This window comes from Podarcis vaucheri (assembly GCF_965113315.1).
Source record: "Podarcis vaucheri genome assembly, chromosome: 14".
Lineage (NCBI taxonomy): Eukaryota > Metazoa > Chordata > Lepidosauria > Squamata > Lacertidae > Podarcis > Podarcis vaucheri.
In genome coordinates, this window is record NC_138752.1 from 54,746,024 (window position 1) to 54,763,266 (window position 17,243).

The 17,243-nt window shown below is 52.4% G+C and overlaps 1 protein-coding gene and 1 long non-coding RNA gene across 2 annotated transcripts in view; both read left to right on the top strand.

The window, feature by feature from the left end:
• Positions 1-17,243, top strand: part of LOC309518981 (coronin-7-like) — a 119,209-nt gene that overhangs the window by 26,251 nt on the left and 75,715 nt on the right. Inside the window, exons 7-9 of the mRNA XM_082199662.1 lie at positions 1,357-1,407; positions 7,312-7,398; positions 8,449-8,531. Of these exons, the coding sequence (XP_082055788.1) occupies positions 1,357-1,407; positions 7,312-7,398; positions 8,449-8,531 (221 nt within the window). The remainder of the gene's footprint in view (positions 1-1,356; positions 1,408-7,311; positions 7,399-8,448; positions 8,532-17,243) is intronic.
• LOC309519199 overlaps positions 13,930-17,243 on the top strand; it is a 31,778-nt gene continuing 28,464 nt past the window's right edge. Inside the window, exon 1 of the long non-coding RNA XR_014213747.1 lies at positions 13,930-14,175. This is a non-coding gene — a long non-coding RNA (uncharacterized lncRNA). The remainder of the gene's footprint in view (positions 14,176-17,243) is intronic.

Genomic DNA, 17,243 nt, shown 5'->3' on the forward strand with positions numbered 1-17,243 from the left:
GATGAAACGATGAAATCGAGAAAAATCCGCAGCCGTACTTTAGAACATACGAAAAGTTAAAAAGACGAAAGCGGATTAAAATTCGCCTCAACTTTCTGAGCACCCAGCATTGCAGGGGGTGGGGCTGTTCTGCGATCTGGGTCGGCTTGCAGACCCTCCTGTTTTTAGCAGGCACCGAAAAGAGTACAGCGAAGGCCTGGGCTTGGTATCAATAGGGAGGGACTTCCAAAGTGTAGATGCTGCCACATGGAACGACTCGGTTCTTACAAAGGTGGCACCTGTAGTAGACCCATGCCCCAGATTCCACCACATGGACTAAGGGTGTGGACTAAGGGAATCTTGTAGATAAACTGGTCCCAAGTTGTTCAAGGCTTTATCTACTAATAGTAACGTGCATGAACCACTGCGGCAAGCATTGTGGTATCTGCTAGCATAGAAAGCATTGCCTAGGAAGCTCTGCAACCTTTTCCAGGTGTGTTTAGGAATGCCTAACCAGAATCAGTCTTGCAGAAGAGCAAAGGGACCATGTGTAGTTTCACTTAAGGTTCTGGTTTTTCTGATGTTTTGGGGGCTTTTGCCTCTGTAGACCGGCAAGCGTCGAGGGCTGGGCACTGAAGCAAACCAGAATTAAGCCAGAGAATGCGTTTCAGAGCATTCATGCAAGCAGAGATTCCTAAGCCAGCTTCAAACCATGGTTTCATATTCTGGTCTGCTGGTAGCCAGCTGACCAGAGTTGATTAGGGTTGCCATATTCCTGACACCTGCAAAATTGGTGAGCTTTTTTAAGGAAACCACCAAAATTGTTAAGCTTTCTTTTTGGAAACAAACCCAAATTGTTCAGCTTTTTGGGAGAAACCTAACCCCAAAATAGTGATTTTAAGCTTTTTGAGCTGTTTCTGCTGCTTTTTCCATTGCGTTGCAATACATCCAGGTTTTCCTTGACATTTTGTCGATTCAACAAAATTCCCCCATGCCAATTTTGCACCCCAAACCAGGTTATGTCAGGAATTTTCCTGACGTATGGCAAGTCTATAGCTGATGGCCGTTGTGTGTTTGGACAAACAAACCAGAGTTGAGTTCAAGAAACCGTGGCTTAGCAAAGTGTGCGAACCAGGCTGCTGTTGATTATACCTTTTATTTGCTTTGGCTGGTACCCACTGTGCCAGGTCGGGGTGCCAGGAGGTCACTGGATCATGGCTAAGTTCTGCCTTCCTCTCCATCCTCTCTGGCAAGGATACTGTGGACACTTAAGCATCATAGTTCTACATATAGCGCCTGACTAAATTGAAAATGGGCTGCTGCGTTTGTGGCGAACGCCCAGTCCCTCGTGACCTCCCTTTCTTTCTCTGTCCTCAGGATAAAAAGCTGCGGATCTTTGACCCACGTGCAAAACCTACGGCTTGCCAGGTATCTGGACCTCTTTGGTTTGGGGGCAGGGTGGGGTTGGGGAGAGGGCAGTGCCAGGGCTGGGTTTTGCAGAGACACCCTGTCTAAAGCTGCTTGTTCTTCCTCCAGAGTCACTTCCTTGGGTGCCAGGACCCCAGGATTCCTGCCCCTCTTAACAGCTCACAGCGTCAACTTCAGAAAGTGCCAGGCGGCTGGTCTGTTATCTGGTGTTGGGCTAGTGAGAACCACAGTGGCAGTGTGGCTAGCCCAGCCTTTGCCAACCAGGCGCCCTCCAAATGTTTTGGACCTCCGCTCCATTGGCATCGAATCATGTGTGGAGACACCCACACTGAGCCCTCAAATGCCCCTTATTGCTTTGACAAAGCTCCGGGAGGGAAGTCCTTGATGCAGCGCAAACTGTGGAACTCACTACACAAATTCATGGACCCTCTCTTTCCATTGGAGAGGCCCTAATTTCACAGGCGTGGGACCTGGCAAGGCTGGTGCCAGGCCAGCCACGGGAAGGGCTGGTGTTCCCTGTGGCTGCCAGCCTGGGCCAGTTCCTCAGAGTCAAGTGGCAAAACACTGCCTCTCCTGCCCCATGTCAGCCTCCAGTTGGAGGGGCTGGAGTCCATGTCTGGATGCCCACGTTGAAAACAAAACACATTTTATTGTTTTAGTTCATGTAGGAAAGCAGCGTCTTAGCAAGGGGGGCTTGGCCCGTGCCCTGCCCTGCTGTTCTTCTGCATTCAGCAAACTTTTCCTTTCCAAACAATCTGCTGCCCTTTGCGGCTCTTGCTCATCCTGGAAAGGGGCTGTCTTGCTGCAGACTTTGTCCCCCTCCTGATTTCCCTCCTGGCTTGACTTGCGCTGGCGGCTGCTGCTGGTGTTTTGCTTCTGTGCCCCCTTCTCCTCTGACCGTGCCAACCCCCCCACCTGCACCTTGGGGGGCTGCCCCCAGAGCAAGCCATGTCTGCTCCGCTCTGCATCTCTCTTACCTGGTGCGGCTCCTGGGAAGATAGAGGAGGAGGAGAAGGAAGAGGAAGAGGTCCCCTTTGCCCACCCCTTCCCCTCTGCGTGGGAGCCAGCTGTGCGCACCTCTCATGCTCCAGATCCAGCTGTGGGATTGTTTGGGGGGAGGGAAGCTCTGGGGGGGGGGGCGTTCATTCTCCCTCTCCCAGCCCCCCACTTCCCTCCCGCAGAGGTCACCTCGGGGGTACCTGGCTCCCACCCTCGGCAGCCAAGTGTCCTTCCCGCTTGGGGGGACGTCCTCAGCCTTCCCTCTTCCCAAGAAGGCCGTGGGAAGCTCTGGAAGGGAGCTGGCCTAGGTTTCGGGAAGGCCTATTTATAGCAGCGTGCGGCCGGCGCTCTCAGGCTCCTGCTCCCCAGCGGAGCAGGGGGGGCGGCCTCAGGGCTTCCGCTTCTCTTCTCACCCTCCCCACCCCCTCCGAATCGCTGCTCCTCCGTCCAGAAATGAGGAAGCCGTGGGGAGGCTGAGCAGGGAGAAGGATGGGGGCCCAAGGCAGAGGGTCCCTGCAGGAGCTCTGGCTCCCTGTTCCTTGGCCCCCTGCGGGGGACAGTGTCAGGGTGCCCCAACAGCAATGCTTGTGCAGCTGCTGGCAGCAAGGATTGGGGCCCTTGTGTTGCATCCCTGCTGGGATGGCCCCAGTCTGCAGAAACGGGCTGTTGTGGAAGTGGCACTTGTGGGGCTGCAGAGCCCACTGTTGACTTTTTTTGGGGGGGAGCCAGTCCTGGAAGAGCCACAGAGAGCAGCAGGGGCCCAGCCTCTGTTTCTGGGGCCCTCGGGAGCCCAGTGGGGCCCCTGGCCCAGCTGTGGAAGGAGAGAAACTGATCCCTGTTCCTCTGCCCTGTGAGTCTTGCACTTGGCCATCTGGGCTGCCCACAGGGTTCAAGACGCTGTGTTGTGTTTGTGTGTGTGTGTGTGTGAGAGAGAGAGAGAGAGAAAGAGAGAGAGAGAGAGAGAGAGAGAAGGTGACGCACGCTCTGAGCTGTTACTTGTGGAGGTGGAGGAATCTGTGTCTGGAAGGAGGCGGAGGAAGTGAGCAAAAGTCTGGGAAGGAGGTTCTGGCACAGCGTCTTGCTTATAGGGCAGCTTTTGAAGTTCTCCGAGAGGCTGTGACCCAGAGCTGCCGGCTGCGGCTTTGGTGTGTTTGTGTGTGTAAGGCAATTGTTTCCCCCTCTTGCCAGTGCTGATGTGGCTGAATGCTCCCTCCCTAGACTTTGCCGCCTCGCTTTCTGCAGCTGCCTTTGAACGGCTGCACCTTCTCTTCCTCCTCTTCCAGCTCTTGGGCAGTTTCCTTGGAAATCTGAAGGGGGCTGGGGGGGGGCGTTATTTGGCCTCAGGCGCCAGGGCTTCCGGCTGCTGAGATGTGTGAACTGGGCTTTGCAGTGACTTCACTCTCCCTGGTGCAACCCAGACATTTGCTGAACCATGACTCCCAGGAACCCTGTCAACTCGCCGTGTTGAGGGGAACTGGCCAGATGGAGCCCCACAACACCTGGAGGTCTCGTGCCAAGGCCAGTTCCACTCTACGGCCTGGTCTGGATATGAATCTGGGCACCTAGAAGGGACTGAACATGCAACATATGCCAACTCCCCGGTCTTGGTTTCCTGCATGCTCAGCGTTCTCGCTGGGCTCTGGTTTCCTGGGCCTGCAAAGGAGCGAGTTGGGGGCCCAAGTAGACCCCCAGGCCTCCCTTGTGTGACCCTCCATGGGCAGAGACCTTTTTTATATATATATAGGGTTGGGGTTTTTTTTTTAATTACATGTTCAGGAGACTGTACGGTCACCCTGACTGTATTCATTCCAGCCCAATGGCACAATTCTATGAATTACAATACAGTGGAACCTCGGTTTTCGAGCATTTTGGAAGCTGAACAATTCGGAACCCGAATGCCGAAAACCCAGAAGTGAATGTTTCCATTTCTGAATGTGCCTCAGAAGTTGAACGGCTTCTGAGGTGCATTTATCCATTTTCTCCACTTAAATTGCCAGCCACCCATTGCGCCTCAGTTGCTGAATGTTTCAGAAGTCGAAGGGTCTTCTGGAACAGATTACTTTTGACCACCGATGTTCTGCTGTAGAAGAACCAGTAGAAATGTTAAGAACCATCCATGATACCAAAGTTCTCTGGCTGATGAGGAGGGTTCTTGGAGGTGTTGCAACAAAGGACATGTGAAAATAGAAAGTTTGAAACCCAATCTCATCAGAGAGTTCTTTCCATTTGTTGGGTGAAATAAATAAGGCCGCAGAAGCCATTGGTTGAAAGTGGCCTCCTTAAGGTATGCTATTAAATCCACCTTCTTCCCTGTTATTCTTATTGCCAGCAAACATCACTTTAATGCCTTCCTGGGTTATACTTCTTGGGGTTTTCCAAGCAAACCATCAGTGTATCTTCTGGCCAGACTATACCTTTGCCTTTGTGGGCTTCTGTGTAAGAGAAACCTTCGGCTTGACCAGCCTTTCATCCATGAAGACCGTGCAGATTAAGGCCAGCCTTGTGCTTGCCTCCCTTTTCAACTGTGGGGCAATGAGGTTGAGATTCCTGCATCGCAGGGGGTTGGACTAGATTGCCCCTGGGGGTCCCTTCCAACTCTACAATGCTGTGATCTTCTTGCCCTTCTCGATGTCTCCCATTGCCCCACAGTTGAAGCAAAGTAGAGGCAGGCTCAGAGTTCTGCAGACTGATGCTTCTTTGCCTTCCGAACCGCCGGGCTCTTGACCTGAGCTTTAAAAGCGGAGCTTGGCTAAATGTCAGTGTGCCCCCCCCCCGCGGCCCCCATCAATGCCCCTTGCCCAAATGACCAGACTGTACATTTCAGAAAGCAGGAAGGGAAGGGTGGGGGAGAGTGAGTTTGGGGGGAGGGGTTCCTCCAGCGCCTGCCCTGCTCTAAAGGGGGGGGAGGGGGCCAGCAGCAGGCCGGTTTATGGGGGCTGAAAGTCAGTGATGGCAGGAGATGAGAGGGAGGGAGGGAGGGAGGGAGGGAGGGAGGGAGGGAGGGAGGGAGGGAGGGGCTCCTCAATACATGTTTGAATTAGGCCAGCTGTTTTACTCTTGGGAGGAGTAAAATGTTTAAAAGGAATTAAACTTGCCACCTAAGAAATTGCAAACTGCCAAGTTCAAAAAAAGACCATTTCCTTGCTATCGTATCAGCTGCTGTTTTTGTATAAAAAATATACATGTTTATTAGTTTTTAACATATTAATTATCATTCATACAACAAAACTTCTCATCTTATACAATAACTTTTGGACTTCCGTCAACACCTCTGATGATTTTCCATTCTTATCACTTATTATGCATTTCTTAATTTCATATTACCTTTAATTGTCCTTAACTAATAATTCTTTTCGTGGTCTTTCTTGTAATATTTCAAATAATTCACCTTACAAAACTTCTTGCAAGCCTACTACCGTAATCTGTTCATCACAATTACTTTTCAAATAATCCGTAAATTTACTCTAGTCTTCTGAGAATCTCTGGTCCCGCAGGTTTCGGATTCTTCCTGTTAGTTTATCTAATTCTGCATAGTCCATCATTTTCATCCTCCATTCTTCTTTCATTGGTAATTCTTCTTGCTTCCAATTTTGTGCCATGGATCAGCTGCTGTTTTATGGCATCTGGGTCTCTTAGGAGAAGCCTTTTTTAAACGTCTGTGCTGATCTCCAACTCGAAGTCTCGCTGCAGAACCGATGAATGAAAAGTGGCCAAACCTGCCCAAAGGAAAGCACCTCTTCTGCCCCACCCCACCCCACAGAATAACTTCTGCCCTCTGGACTGGGGTGCATTGATTGCAGCAGGACTGCAAAAAAAAAAAATGCCCTCTGAGGCCAAGGGCTGATTTGGGGGGGGGGGATGTCTTTCCCTCCAACCTGAACATGGGGCTGGGAGCAGTGGGACGTGAGCCTCTGGAGATGGGGGTGGGGTGGGGTGTCCCCCTTGCTCCCAAGGTCATTTAAAGCAGTTAAAGGTAGAGGAACCCCTGGCCATTAGGTCCTGTTGTGGCCGACTCTGGGGTTGTGGTGCTCATCTCGCTTTACTGGCCAAGGGAGCCGGCATACAGCTTCCGGGTCATGTGGCCAGCATGACTAAGCCGCTTCTGGGAAACCAGAGCAGCGCACGGAAACGCCGTTTACCTTCCCGCCGGAGCGGTACCTATTTATCTACTTGCACTGGCGTGCTTTCGAACTGCTAGGTTGGCAGGAGCAGGGACTGAGCAACGGGAGCTCACCCCGTCACAGGGATTCGAATTGCTGACCACCTGATGGGCAAGTCCTAGGCTCTGTGGTTTAACCCACAGTGCCATAAAACCACAAAGAACAAAACCAGCAACATGACCAACACTTTGGAGGTTTTTAAACAGAGGTGGTCAGGGATTCCTGCCTAGCAGCGGGTTGGTCTTGCGGTTCCCTTCCAACCTTGTGATTCTGAGATTGGATTCCATGATGTTTTCACCCTTTGGGGTCTCTTTGCCCCACTTTCTGCCCTTAACTTAGCCGCAGCGGTTCTCCACCTGTGGGTCCCCAGATGTTGTTGGAGTACAACTCCCATCATCCCTGAGCTCTGGCCTTGCTAGCTAGGGGTGATGGGAGTTGTAGTTCAACAACATCTGGGAACCCACAGGTTGAGAAAGGCTGGCTTAGAGGGACCCTGCGTCACCCTCTCTCAGCTGTTCTCCTGTTTTTAAGCCCGGGGGGCTTCTCTCGTTCGTTTCTCCTCTGCGCATGCTCACATCGCTCAGATACAGGCCCAAGGGACCCGTGCCGAACCTGCAGCTGCGAGAGAGGGAGGCAGGGCAGAGACAGCGGGTGGGAGTCAGTTTTCCAGGCGAGGCACCTGCGAAATGGGCGGCTTCTTCTCCCAGCCCGGCTCTTGATGCCCTTTCGCCCTCCTTCCTTGCAGAGTGTCCTGGCGCACGCGAACGGCAAGGACTCACGGCTGATCTGGGTGGACGCCGAAGGCTGCCTCCTCTCTGTCGGATTCAACCAGGTACGGTACCTGCCTCCATCCCCTTTATAACAGAGCCAAAGAGTTGGAAGGGGTCCCGGGGGTCATCTAGTCCAACCCCTTGCAGTGAAGGAATCTTTGGCCCAAGGTGGGGCTCAAACCCGTGACCCTGAGATTTCGGTGTGTCTCGGGGTGCCTTTGAGCCTCCTTAATTGATCGGCAATGCATTGGCAACCCAAAAGAATTGATATTTTAATGTATTTTTAATCTTCCTTGGAAGCTGCCCAGAGTGGCTGGGGAAACAAATAAATTATTATTATTATTATACACAGAACATAGCCTCTTTTGATATTTTGATTTTTGATCGAAAGCATTTAACGGCTGATCCCCACCCCCAATATTTTTCATTGGTGATTTCCCTTTATTTTTCCATAGGTAATTTTCAGCTTCGTGTTTCTGGGCTTAGCTTTCCATCATTCTCTCCACTTGAGTTTTAATATTTTGTTGGAAGCTGCCCAGAGTGGCTGGGGAAACCCAGCCAGATGGGCGGGGTATAAATAATAAAATATTATTCTTATTATTCTTATTATTCTTATTATTCTTATTGGAGTCTCCTGCTCTACCAACTGAGCTCTCCCACCTTTAGGAAATCACGAAGAAGAAAATTAGTGCTGGCCAATGAGCTGAGGTGGGAGCAAAGACTCTGCTTTGTGGGCTTGGAGCAGACAGGAACCGAGATGCGTTTTCTACCTGGCGGTTCTGGCGCAGAACTGACACACAGGGCCTGAGGACTAGCCTCTTGGTCAGCACAGCCAATTGAAATGAAGCCAAAGGCTAACCTCCCCAAATTTGGTACCCTCCAGATGTTTCGGTCTATAGGGCGGTGCTGGCTGGGTGTTGTGGGCCAGAACATCCGGAGGAAGCCAACCCCTGGGCGGAGGAGATGCCTCTTTCTTGTTAGCTTTCATAGAACTGTAAAGGGTCCCGAGGGTCATCCAGCCTGACCCCCTGCAATGCAGGAATTGCCACTTAGCAAGGAGCCAAGTGGGGAGTTTTTGGTTGCCAGAGACCAGCATCCTGCCTGTTTTCCAGGTGCGGGAGCGCGAAGTCAGGCTTTGGGACACGCGGAGATTCGACAACTCCTTGGCTTCCATCACCCTAGATGCATCTCCCAGGTAAGAGCCGTGAGGTGGAAGGGGCAGGTGGGGGGCTGGGAACGGGCGTGGCTTTTGGGGTGCTGTTCGGCTGGAGTTGCCACTGTGGGGGTGAGGGGGGATTGTTGTTTAGCCTTGGAGGCAGAACAAGGGTGCGCTTAACCCAGTGCTAACCCTAAGTGTCAGTATGACCCCCCAGGGAGGAAGTGGGGTGACTTGGGGATGACAAGAGGCAAGGGATTGGGGGGGCACACTGGCAGTGCAAATACCGTATTTTTCGCTCTATAAGACGTACCTGACCATAAGACGCACCTAGTTTTAGAGGAAGAGAACAAGGAAAAACATGTTCTCTCCCTCTCTGCGTAGCGGCTCTCCAGAGAAGCGAAGCCAGGAGAGCAAGAGGGATCGATCCCACTTGCTCTCCTGGCTTCAGTGAAAGCTGCGTAGCCTGCATTCGCTCCATAAGATGCACACACCTTTCCCCTTACTTTTTAGGAGGGAAAAAGTGCGTCTTATAGAGCGAAAAATACAGTAAATGCTCATCAGATTTCCAATAGCTGGTGCCCCTCAACCACGTCCACCCATTTTGTTGAACTCATCAAACTAAATTGTCTCAACTGGATTTGGAATAAACGTGCAATCGGCTGTTCCCGTTCTGAATTTGATTGTGCTGCTATCTTCCTTTGTGGGTTGTGCAAACTGCCGTTCTGAATAAGGCTGTTTATGGGGCAGAGGAGCCAAGGGGGCGGTGGCCCAAAAGAATTTGGGAACCTTTGGCTTTAACCCGTCCGAGCTTTCTAGGCTTTGAATGCAACAACCCACAGGACTCTTTGAGGTTGCTTTGTCCCTGCATGTTGGGCGAATGCATCTGTTGGCTGCCTGGAGGGCAGAAGGCAAGGACCTTTTCCTGGGATAGAAGGGGGCCAACCCTGCGGGTCTCTCCAGTTTCAGCACTTGCCACTGACCCCAGGCCAGGCCAGGCGTGTTGCCTTTGGATAGGAAATGCATGAGGCTGGCTACTCCAGAGAAGGGCCTTTCCAGTGTTGGCACCCCCAGGGATGTCTGCCTAGCACCTGCCCAATGACCTCTTTTAGGTGCCGGATGAAGGCATTTTTCGTCAGAATTTTCCCCCATTGCTTTTTGCGTTTGTTGTACTGATGTCCTCCTCTGCTTGTGGGTTTTATTCTGTGCAAGATTTTAGTTTCCTAGAGTATTTTACGGCTTTCGATCTTTTACTTGCGAACCACCCACAGGACTTTTGCCATTAGGTGGTGTATAAATATTGGGAAAGAAGGAACAAACAAACGAATGAATGAATGAGTGCTGTCTGCGCACGATGCCCGGCAGGAAATCAGGAGGTGGGGTGTCTCCCCCTCCCCACTTTGAATAATGCTCCGGTCTTCTGCAATCTTTCTATGCGTCTCTGGGGTGGCTGGTCGCCTGCGGAGAGTCAGAATCGCCTCCAGCCTCTTTTCTCCCACTCTCTCTGGGCAAATGAGTCAGTCCGTGTGGACTTGCAGCTTCTTGGGGGTGCTGCAGGAGGCCTCCTTTGGCGAGAGAGGCAGAGAGAGCCCCCCCTCCGCACAGACCCCCCCTTCCTGGCTGCAGCAGGGTCTGCGAGGCTCCTGCCAAGGTGGGCGGCTGCTGCTCCTTTCTTCCTCCTCGCAAGCAGCCCCGAGCGAGGGAGTAAATTGATTCCAGGCGGCTGGCTTGTTTTGGCTGGGGGACTCTATCTCCACCGCCACCGCTGGGGGAGGAATGTGGTTGGCGGCTGCTGTGAGCCTCTCTTATCGGCCTGCCTTGCTGCGTCGGGGTTAGAAGGTGACCCCCGTGTATCATTGGGACCCAGCCTGATAAGGAGGGGAGCGGGAGAGGAGATGAGGGACTTGGGGGGGGGGGCGAGGGGGGCGACGAGGAGCCCTGTTGCTCCTGCGCTGCTTTCCGCCTCCTCTGCGCAAGGGGGGCTTTTCCTGAGCAAGCAACACGATCCAGCAGGAGTATTATTCCGCGTCCAGATTCCATTCCTTCAAGCTCTTGGAAACGAGATGAGTCGCTCAGAGGGCTTTGGGCTGCTTGGTTGGACTTGTGATATGCAAAATTTGGATCAACACACAGACACACACACACACACACACACACACACACACACACAGACTTTCTGTTGGAAAGGGAAAGTGTTCAGCAGTGAGCCCCTAAAGGGGGGGGGAACCAATTTGCCCTGTTTCTGGGCAACCACAGACCCTGGATTAGCTGCTGCTACTGTTCCTGCAGTCAGGGGCATAGGAAGGGCAGTGTGGGGGGTGGGGGGTGCCCCAGGTGTCGTCCTCGAGGGGGTGACAAAATGCCACACCGCGGGGGGCGGCACTTATCGCGGGTCATGGCCTGCAGCGTGTCTGAGTCTCCACCCCCATCGTTCTGCCAGGATGCTGAGGTCCAGCTCCGAGGGCCTTCTGGTGGTTCCTCCCGGTGAGAAGCCAAGTTACAGGGAACCAGGCAGAGGGCCTTCTCGGTGGTGGCACCCACCTTGTGGAACGCCATCCCACCAGATGTCAAGGCAATAAACAACTACCTAACAGTTAGAAGACATCTGAAGGCAGCCCTGTTCAGGGAAGTTTTTAATGTGTGACACTTTAATTTATTTTAAATTTTTGTTGGAAGCCACCCAGGGTGGCTGGGGAAGCCCAGTCAGATGGGCGGGGTACAAATAATAAATTGTTGTTGTTGTTAGTCTCTCCTGAGAGTGATGTGGTGGCTCAGGGCCCAGCGCCGCCCAAAACACCAGCGTGGGGCTTGTGTCCACCAGGCAGACTCTGTGGGCCTTTCGCTGCGCCGCCCCCCTGGGCGGCTCACCCCACCAGGCGCCGGAGCAGCTAGCTACGCCCCTGCTTGCAGTGCTGTCTCCCTGGGCAAATTACTGGGGTGCCCCCTCCCTCCCAACCTGGAGCTCCTTGTGCCCAGAAAGGGCCTCCTTTGCCCTCCTCCTGCTGTGCTGGGGGGGCCGGAAGAAAAGAAAGTAAGAGGTGAGATGATGGAATGATGTCATGAATTATTCGTGAAATGGAGAAAGTAGATGGAGAACGATTTTTCTCCTAACTCTGGAAGTCGTGGATATTCGAAGAAGCTGAATGTGGGAAGATTCAGGGCAGGCGAAGGAAAGCCCTTCTTCACACAGGGCAGGATTAAACTGTGGAACTCCCTTCCACCTGGCGCTGGGCTAGTGAGAGCCACGGTGGCGGTGTGGCTAGCCCAGCCTTTGCCAATCAGGTGCCCTCCAAATGTTTAGGTACCCAGCTCCGTCAGCATCGTATCATGTTTGGAAGCACCCACACTGAGCCCTCAAAAGCTCCGGGAGGGAAGTCCTTGATGCAGCGCAGAGTTAAACTGTGGGACTCAAACATGCCCCCCCAGGAGGCAAGGGTGTCCACCAACCTGGATGGTTTTAGAACAGACACAAGTCAAACTCAGCCTTCTAGCTGTTTTGGAACTACAACTCCCATCATCCCTAGCTAACAGGACCATTGGTCAGGGATGATGGGAGTTGTAGTCCCAAAACATCTGGAGGGCTGAGTTTGCCTGGGCCTGTTGTAGAAGATGATTAGACCAATTCATGGAGGAGGAGGAGAAGGAGAAGGAGAAGGCTATCGAAGGCTCAGCTCTGCTTCCAACTGTCGGAGGTGTTAACGGAAAACTCCGAGGGCTCCCTTGGACAAAAACAAAGACACCAACCAGGATAACTTGGAGCAAAACAGCAGCCTGTAGGCTTGGCCTTTATTGAACTGTTGCAACAGGGTGTTCCCCTCACTTGCAGGAGAGAGGAAAACACCCAGAAAGATGGTGTGCAAGGCCTTATAAAGACTTTTGAAATTCCCATCCTCTAGGTCAAGCCCACCCCCAGAAACATCACGCATACATCACAGAAAGGAGGGGTTGAGGGAGGAGTTGTGGTGGTAACCTGAGTGTCCTGTCACCTGGCTGGTTCCCCCTTTCCCCCTCCCCTTGAGTCATTTTCCAGGTGACAGAGGGGACTTTGCAGTTTCCTGCCCCCAGAGGGAAGAGCTGATCATTGTCCTTTGTTCCAGTCCATGCTGAATCCACTCCCATATGCAAGTTCTTTGTGATCTTGATGGTCTTCTGTCTGGGACCATCAGGGTTGGCATAGCAACTGGGCAGGGCTCCTGTGGATGTGCTGGTATGGTCAAGGGATTATGGTGGCCTGTATCAAACCTCCATTTTGTAGTCCTTCCTTCATGGAATAAAATAAAAGTGGAACTGTGCAGATCCAATATATGGTGGATTTTCTATGAATTTATAACAGAAGCGCAGCGTATGTAGTATGTAGTATGTGAGTGTGTGTGTGTTTGTGTGTGTGTGTGTGTGTGAAGTTTGTACAAACTGAATGATTAGGGGGGGGGGATTTCCTGCTACAGAGCCACCAGTGCTTCTGAATCCCAGTTGCTGGAAACTGCAGGAGCGGAGAAGAGGGATCTTGCGGTGGGATCCTGCTTGCAGCATCTGGTTAGCGCCTGTGAGAACAGGATGACAGACCAGACGGGCCCTGGGCCTGATCCAGTAGGGTCTTACTAGGTTCTTACATGAGGCTTGGGGATGTGTGCAGAATGGTTGCCCTGGCTCTGAAGACAAATGCCCCCCCTCTCTTCTCCTGCCTCTTTCTCTCTCTGCTGCCTCTTTCTCTCTCTGCCTCGCCCCCCCCTTGTTGCCAAGCTCTGTTCCAAAGCCCCCCCTCCCATCCTCCGTCTTGCCAAGCACACGGCATGAATGGCCCTTGAGTCCTCTGGGGGCTGTTTGCAGAGCAAACTGTGGGGCTGAAAGCCTTTCATTCTGTGCTTCCGTGCTCCGCGGCCGCCGGGGGTCAGCGAAACTGCTGAAGCAGCTGGTGTGGTGCAGGAGTGCGCAGGGCCCCGTCCCTCCATGCTCATCGGCCCGTGTGGGGCAGCAGCAAAGGGTCCTGGCCTGTGTGGTGACCGGGCCCTGGCTGAGGGGTCCCAGCGCAGACGTGCTTTGTCCTCCAGACAGACAGGAGCCTCTCTCAGGGCTGGGGGAGGCAGAGTACAGGGGGCAGTCCTGGGCTGCATCACTGCTTCCGGGCAAGGGCGGGGGTCCGCTCTGGAAGCCCCCGCAAGCTTTCCTCCTGATCTCATCTGAGATGGATTTTGAAAGCCTGATGGGCAAGCAGAGAGCAGAGACCCCTGCCTCCTGGACCGAAGCAAATAGGGAGCCAGTTTCCCTTCCTTTTGGTTAATTAGTAGCAGATGCTGGGGGAGGGGGGCTGGCTGTGGTTGCAAGAGGGGCCACGGGCAGGTGGGGAGGCTGCTCATGAAGGGGCACATGTATGTGTGTGTGTCGGGGTGTGTGTGTGTTGCAGCAGCCCACAGCTGGTGCAAATGGCCAAGTTGTGGAAGAAGGGCTGAGCCATTCGCTTTGGGGGGGGGGGAGCGTCCTTCCCCAGCAGTGCTTTGCTGGCCCCCTTCCTCCTGGCACGCCCTGGACGCGACCGTGCTCTGGGGGTGCCTCAGCACACGGAGGGGACTGTTTGCAAGGAATAGCTTGGAGCAGGGGTTGAGAGGAAGGAGGGCTGTGATAGGAATTTTGAGGCCTTAGATATATGTTAAATGTTCATAAATGTACCAACCAAGCACGTACAGTGGTACCTTGGGTTACATACACTTCAGGTTACAGACTCCGCTAACCCAGAAATAGTGCTTCAGGTTAAGAACTTTGCTTCAGGATGAGAACAGAAATCATGCTCTGGCGGCGCGGCAGCAGCGGGAGGCCCCATTAGCTAAAGTGGTGCTTCAGGTTAAGAACAGTTTCAGGTTAAGTACGGACCTCTGGAACGAATTAAGTACTTAACCCGAGGTACCACTCTACATAGCACAGGAAGACCGACCTGAAACCATTTTTGATTCCCAAACTGACCTCAATTACTTCTCTGCAAGGTCAAAGTGGGAAACCTCCCCATTGTCTCTTTCCTCACAAATCCTGTCTTAAAGGCACATTTAAGATATGAATAGGGTGTGAGCCTGACCTGGCTCAGGAACTAAGTATTTATCATTATGAAAGAGTGGCCAGGCTCCTCAGGCAATCCAGTCAAGTGACCATTAAAGAGGTAACCTGGCAGACAGGAGGTAAACAAAGCACTCAGATTTCTGCTGTAGACCGCCCTTTGTGTGATGTAGGTATGATGTGTCGGAGTGGTGGTGGTCTTGAGCTACACCCCTTCTGTGATGTACGTATGATGTTTCTGGGGGTGGTGTTGATCTACAGGGTGGCAGCTTCAAAAGTTTATATAAGGACGGGCACACCTTTGTTGGGGGTCCTTCCTCCTTTCCTGTGTGTGAGGGGAGCACCCTGTTGCAACAGATCAATAAAGATCAGGCTTACTAGCTGCTTTGCTTCTCAATATTCTCTGCTTGGCCTCTGTTGTTTTCTCCTACCAATAGGGAACCTATGTAAGGACTCTATATGGGCTCTTGGATACCCCATAAGGGAAAGAGGGCAGATTTTGGTTTACAACAGGGCACAGCACTGGTCTGGCCTTGACTCTTCCTAGAGTTGGAAGGGACCCCAACCCCCGGAAATGCAGAAATGGCAACCAGAGAAATGGCTCCCCAACCTCTGTTGAAAAGCCTCCTGGTCTCATCTGAAATGGCACGAGGGAGAGACCATCACCTCCTGTGGAAGTCCAGTCCGCTGTCCAACAGCTCTTTCCATCAGAAAGTTATTTCTTTTTTTCTTCTTTTTTTTAGATTTGGTAATGTTTATTTTAGGTGGATGAATATTAAGCGAGGAAAGATTTACATGAGATTTCTCCACACCCAGATTTTCTCAGTAGACCCCTACCTGAACAAAATAATTTAAAACTTAAAAGAAAACATTTTTTCTGAAGTGCATTGCAGCAGCAACTATTTCTTTTCCCACTCTTCTCTTTCAAATATGGCTCATGATAATGTTTGTCCTCTTGATATTTTACCCACTGTTCTTTCAGAAGTATTTGTTGCCTCATGGACAAGTCCAACGCTCTCTTGATGCAAAATAATCTCTCATTACATGCATCTTCAGGAAGTCTCCTATCGCTTCTTTCACATCTTCATTTTCATACATTGTATTGTCTCACATAAGTCCCAGTGCCCTCGCCGCCATCTTGACAACCTCTGAGGAAACACACCCCGGTGTGTTCGGGAAAAGCCAACATTCCCCCTTTCAGATCACGTGCTCGCAACCCGCCTACCCATCCACCGCGCTCCCTGTGCTGTCACGTGATCATCAGAAAGTTATTTCTGATCTTTAGTCAGAACCTCCTTTCCATCGGTTTGGGGTCCTCACCCCTGGAGCAGAGGGAAAACAAGCTCGCTCCATTCTCCATGTGACAACCCTTTCGGGATGTGAAGGTGGCTCCCCTCTCTCCTCTCCATCTCCTCTTCTCCAGGCTGAACATACCCAACTTTCTCCGTTGTTCCTCACAAGGCTGGGCTCCCAGACCCTGGACCATCTCGGTCTCCTTCCTCTGCCCACCCTCCATCTTGCCAATGTGCAGAGTGCTGTGCTGCGTTCCTCGGGGAGAGGGGATGGCAGGAGCAGGGGGGCAGCGTGGTGGGGTCTTGCTGGAAATGGCCCCCACCACACTGGCAGTGGGGAAGGGCCTTTGTAATAGCCAGAAGGGAACAGCCACATTTATAAACTTCCAGTGAAGGGGCTTGGAGACTTTGGGCTCACATGGAAATCTAAAATTTCTGGGGGGTTTCCAGTGTGTGCATGGATGGGAATTTTGTGGGTGGGGGAATTAAAACACTTCATTCCGAATATTTACTTCCCGCCTTTGTGCTTTTATAGAGCCAGGCTGGCTATCGCAAACGCAGCTGCAATCCAGACAGACTTCTCTTAGCAACGCTGCCTTGGCTGCCTCTAGCCTTATTACAGCAGCCTGAGTCCCCTTGGCCAAGATTGTTCTGAACCATTGCTTTTAAAAATATTCCGCTCGTTCTTAAAAACAAGAGGCTTCCTCATTTCTTTTCAAACTGCATCGCTTCCCCCACTCTCAATTCCATTTTTTTTTTGTAGTTTACCACCAGCCCAAACAACAAATAAATAACCATGATGTTGGTGTCCTATTTGAGGTCTCCGTGGGGAAGAAAACCCTCTTTGCAGGGAGAGTGTGTGGAGGTTCATATCTCCATGGCTTCCGCCTGCAGATGCAAAGAAAATGGAGAAAACCAGCGCATCGGGGGGATAGATTACAACTGGTCCCTGTCCTGTATTTGAAGGAGGGACTCAGAGAGGAGTTTTGCCCAGGCCTACCTAGAGATGAGAGAGGTTCTCCATGAGACCCCACAGCCCTTCCCTGAGTCCTTCCGGAGCTGTCACACTACAACTCCCACCAGGCTGTTATTTGGGGCTGGTGGGACTTGCAGTCCAAAATGCTTGAGGAGCCAGCTTGGGTTGGGGAAAGGTGCCCGGCTGTCTTCCACGTGCACCAGCCGGCTGCCTCCTTGGTGCCCACAAGTGGGGCCCTCGCTGGGTCTCATCCGGCGCTCTGAATGCAGAGATCCCCATTTCCGACTGCCGCACCCCCTGGGCATCCTCCGGCACCTAGTCCTCCTCGAATTGGCCTCGCCCTTGAGGGGCCTCCTGCAATTAACGGGCATCAGCGCGGCATCAGGTGGCGGCTTCGGCAGCTAAGTGCTTCCAGCTGGTTGGCAGCTGCTTCTTAGCCAA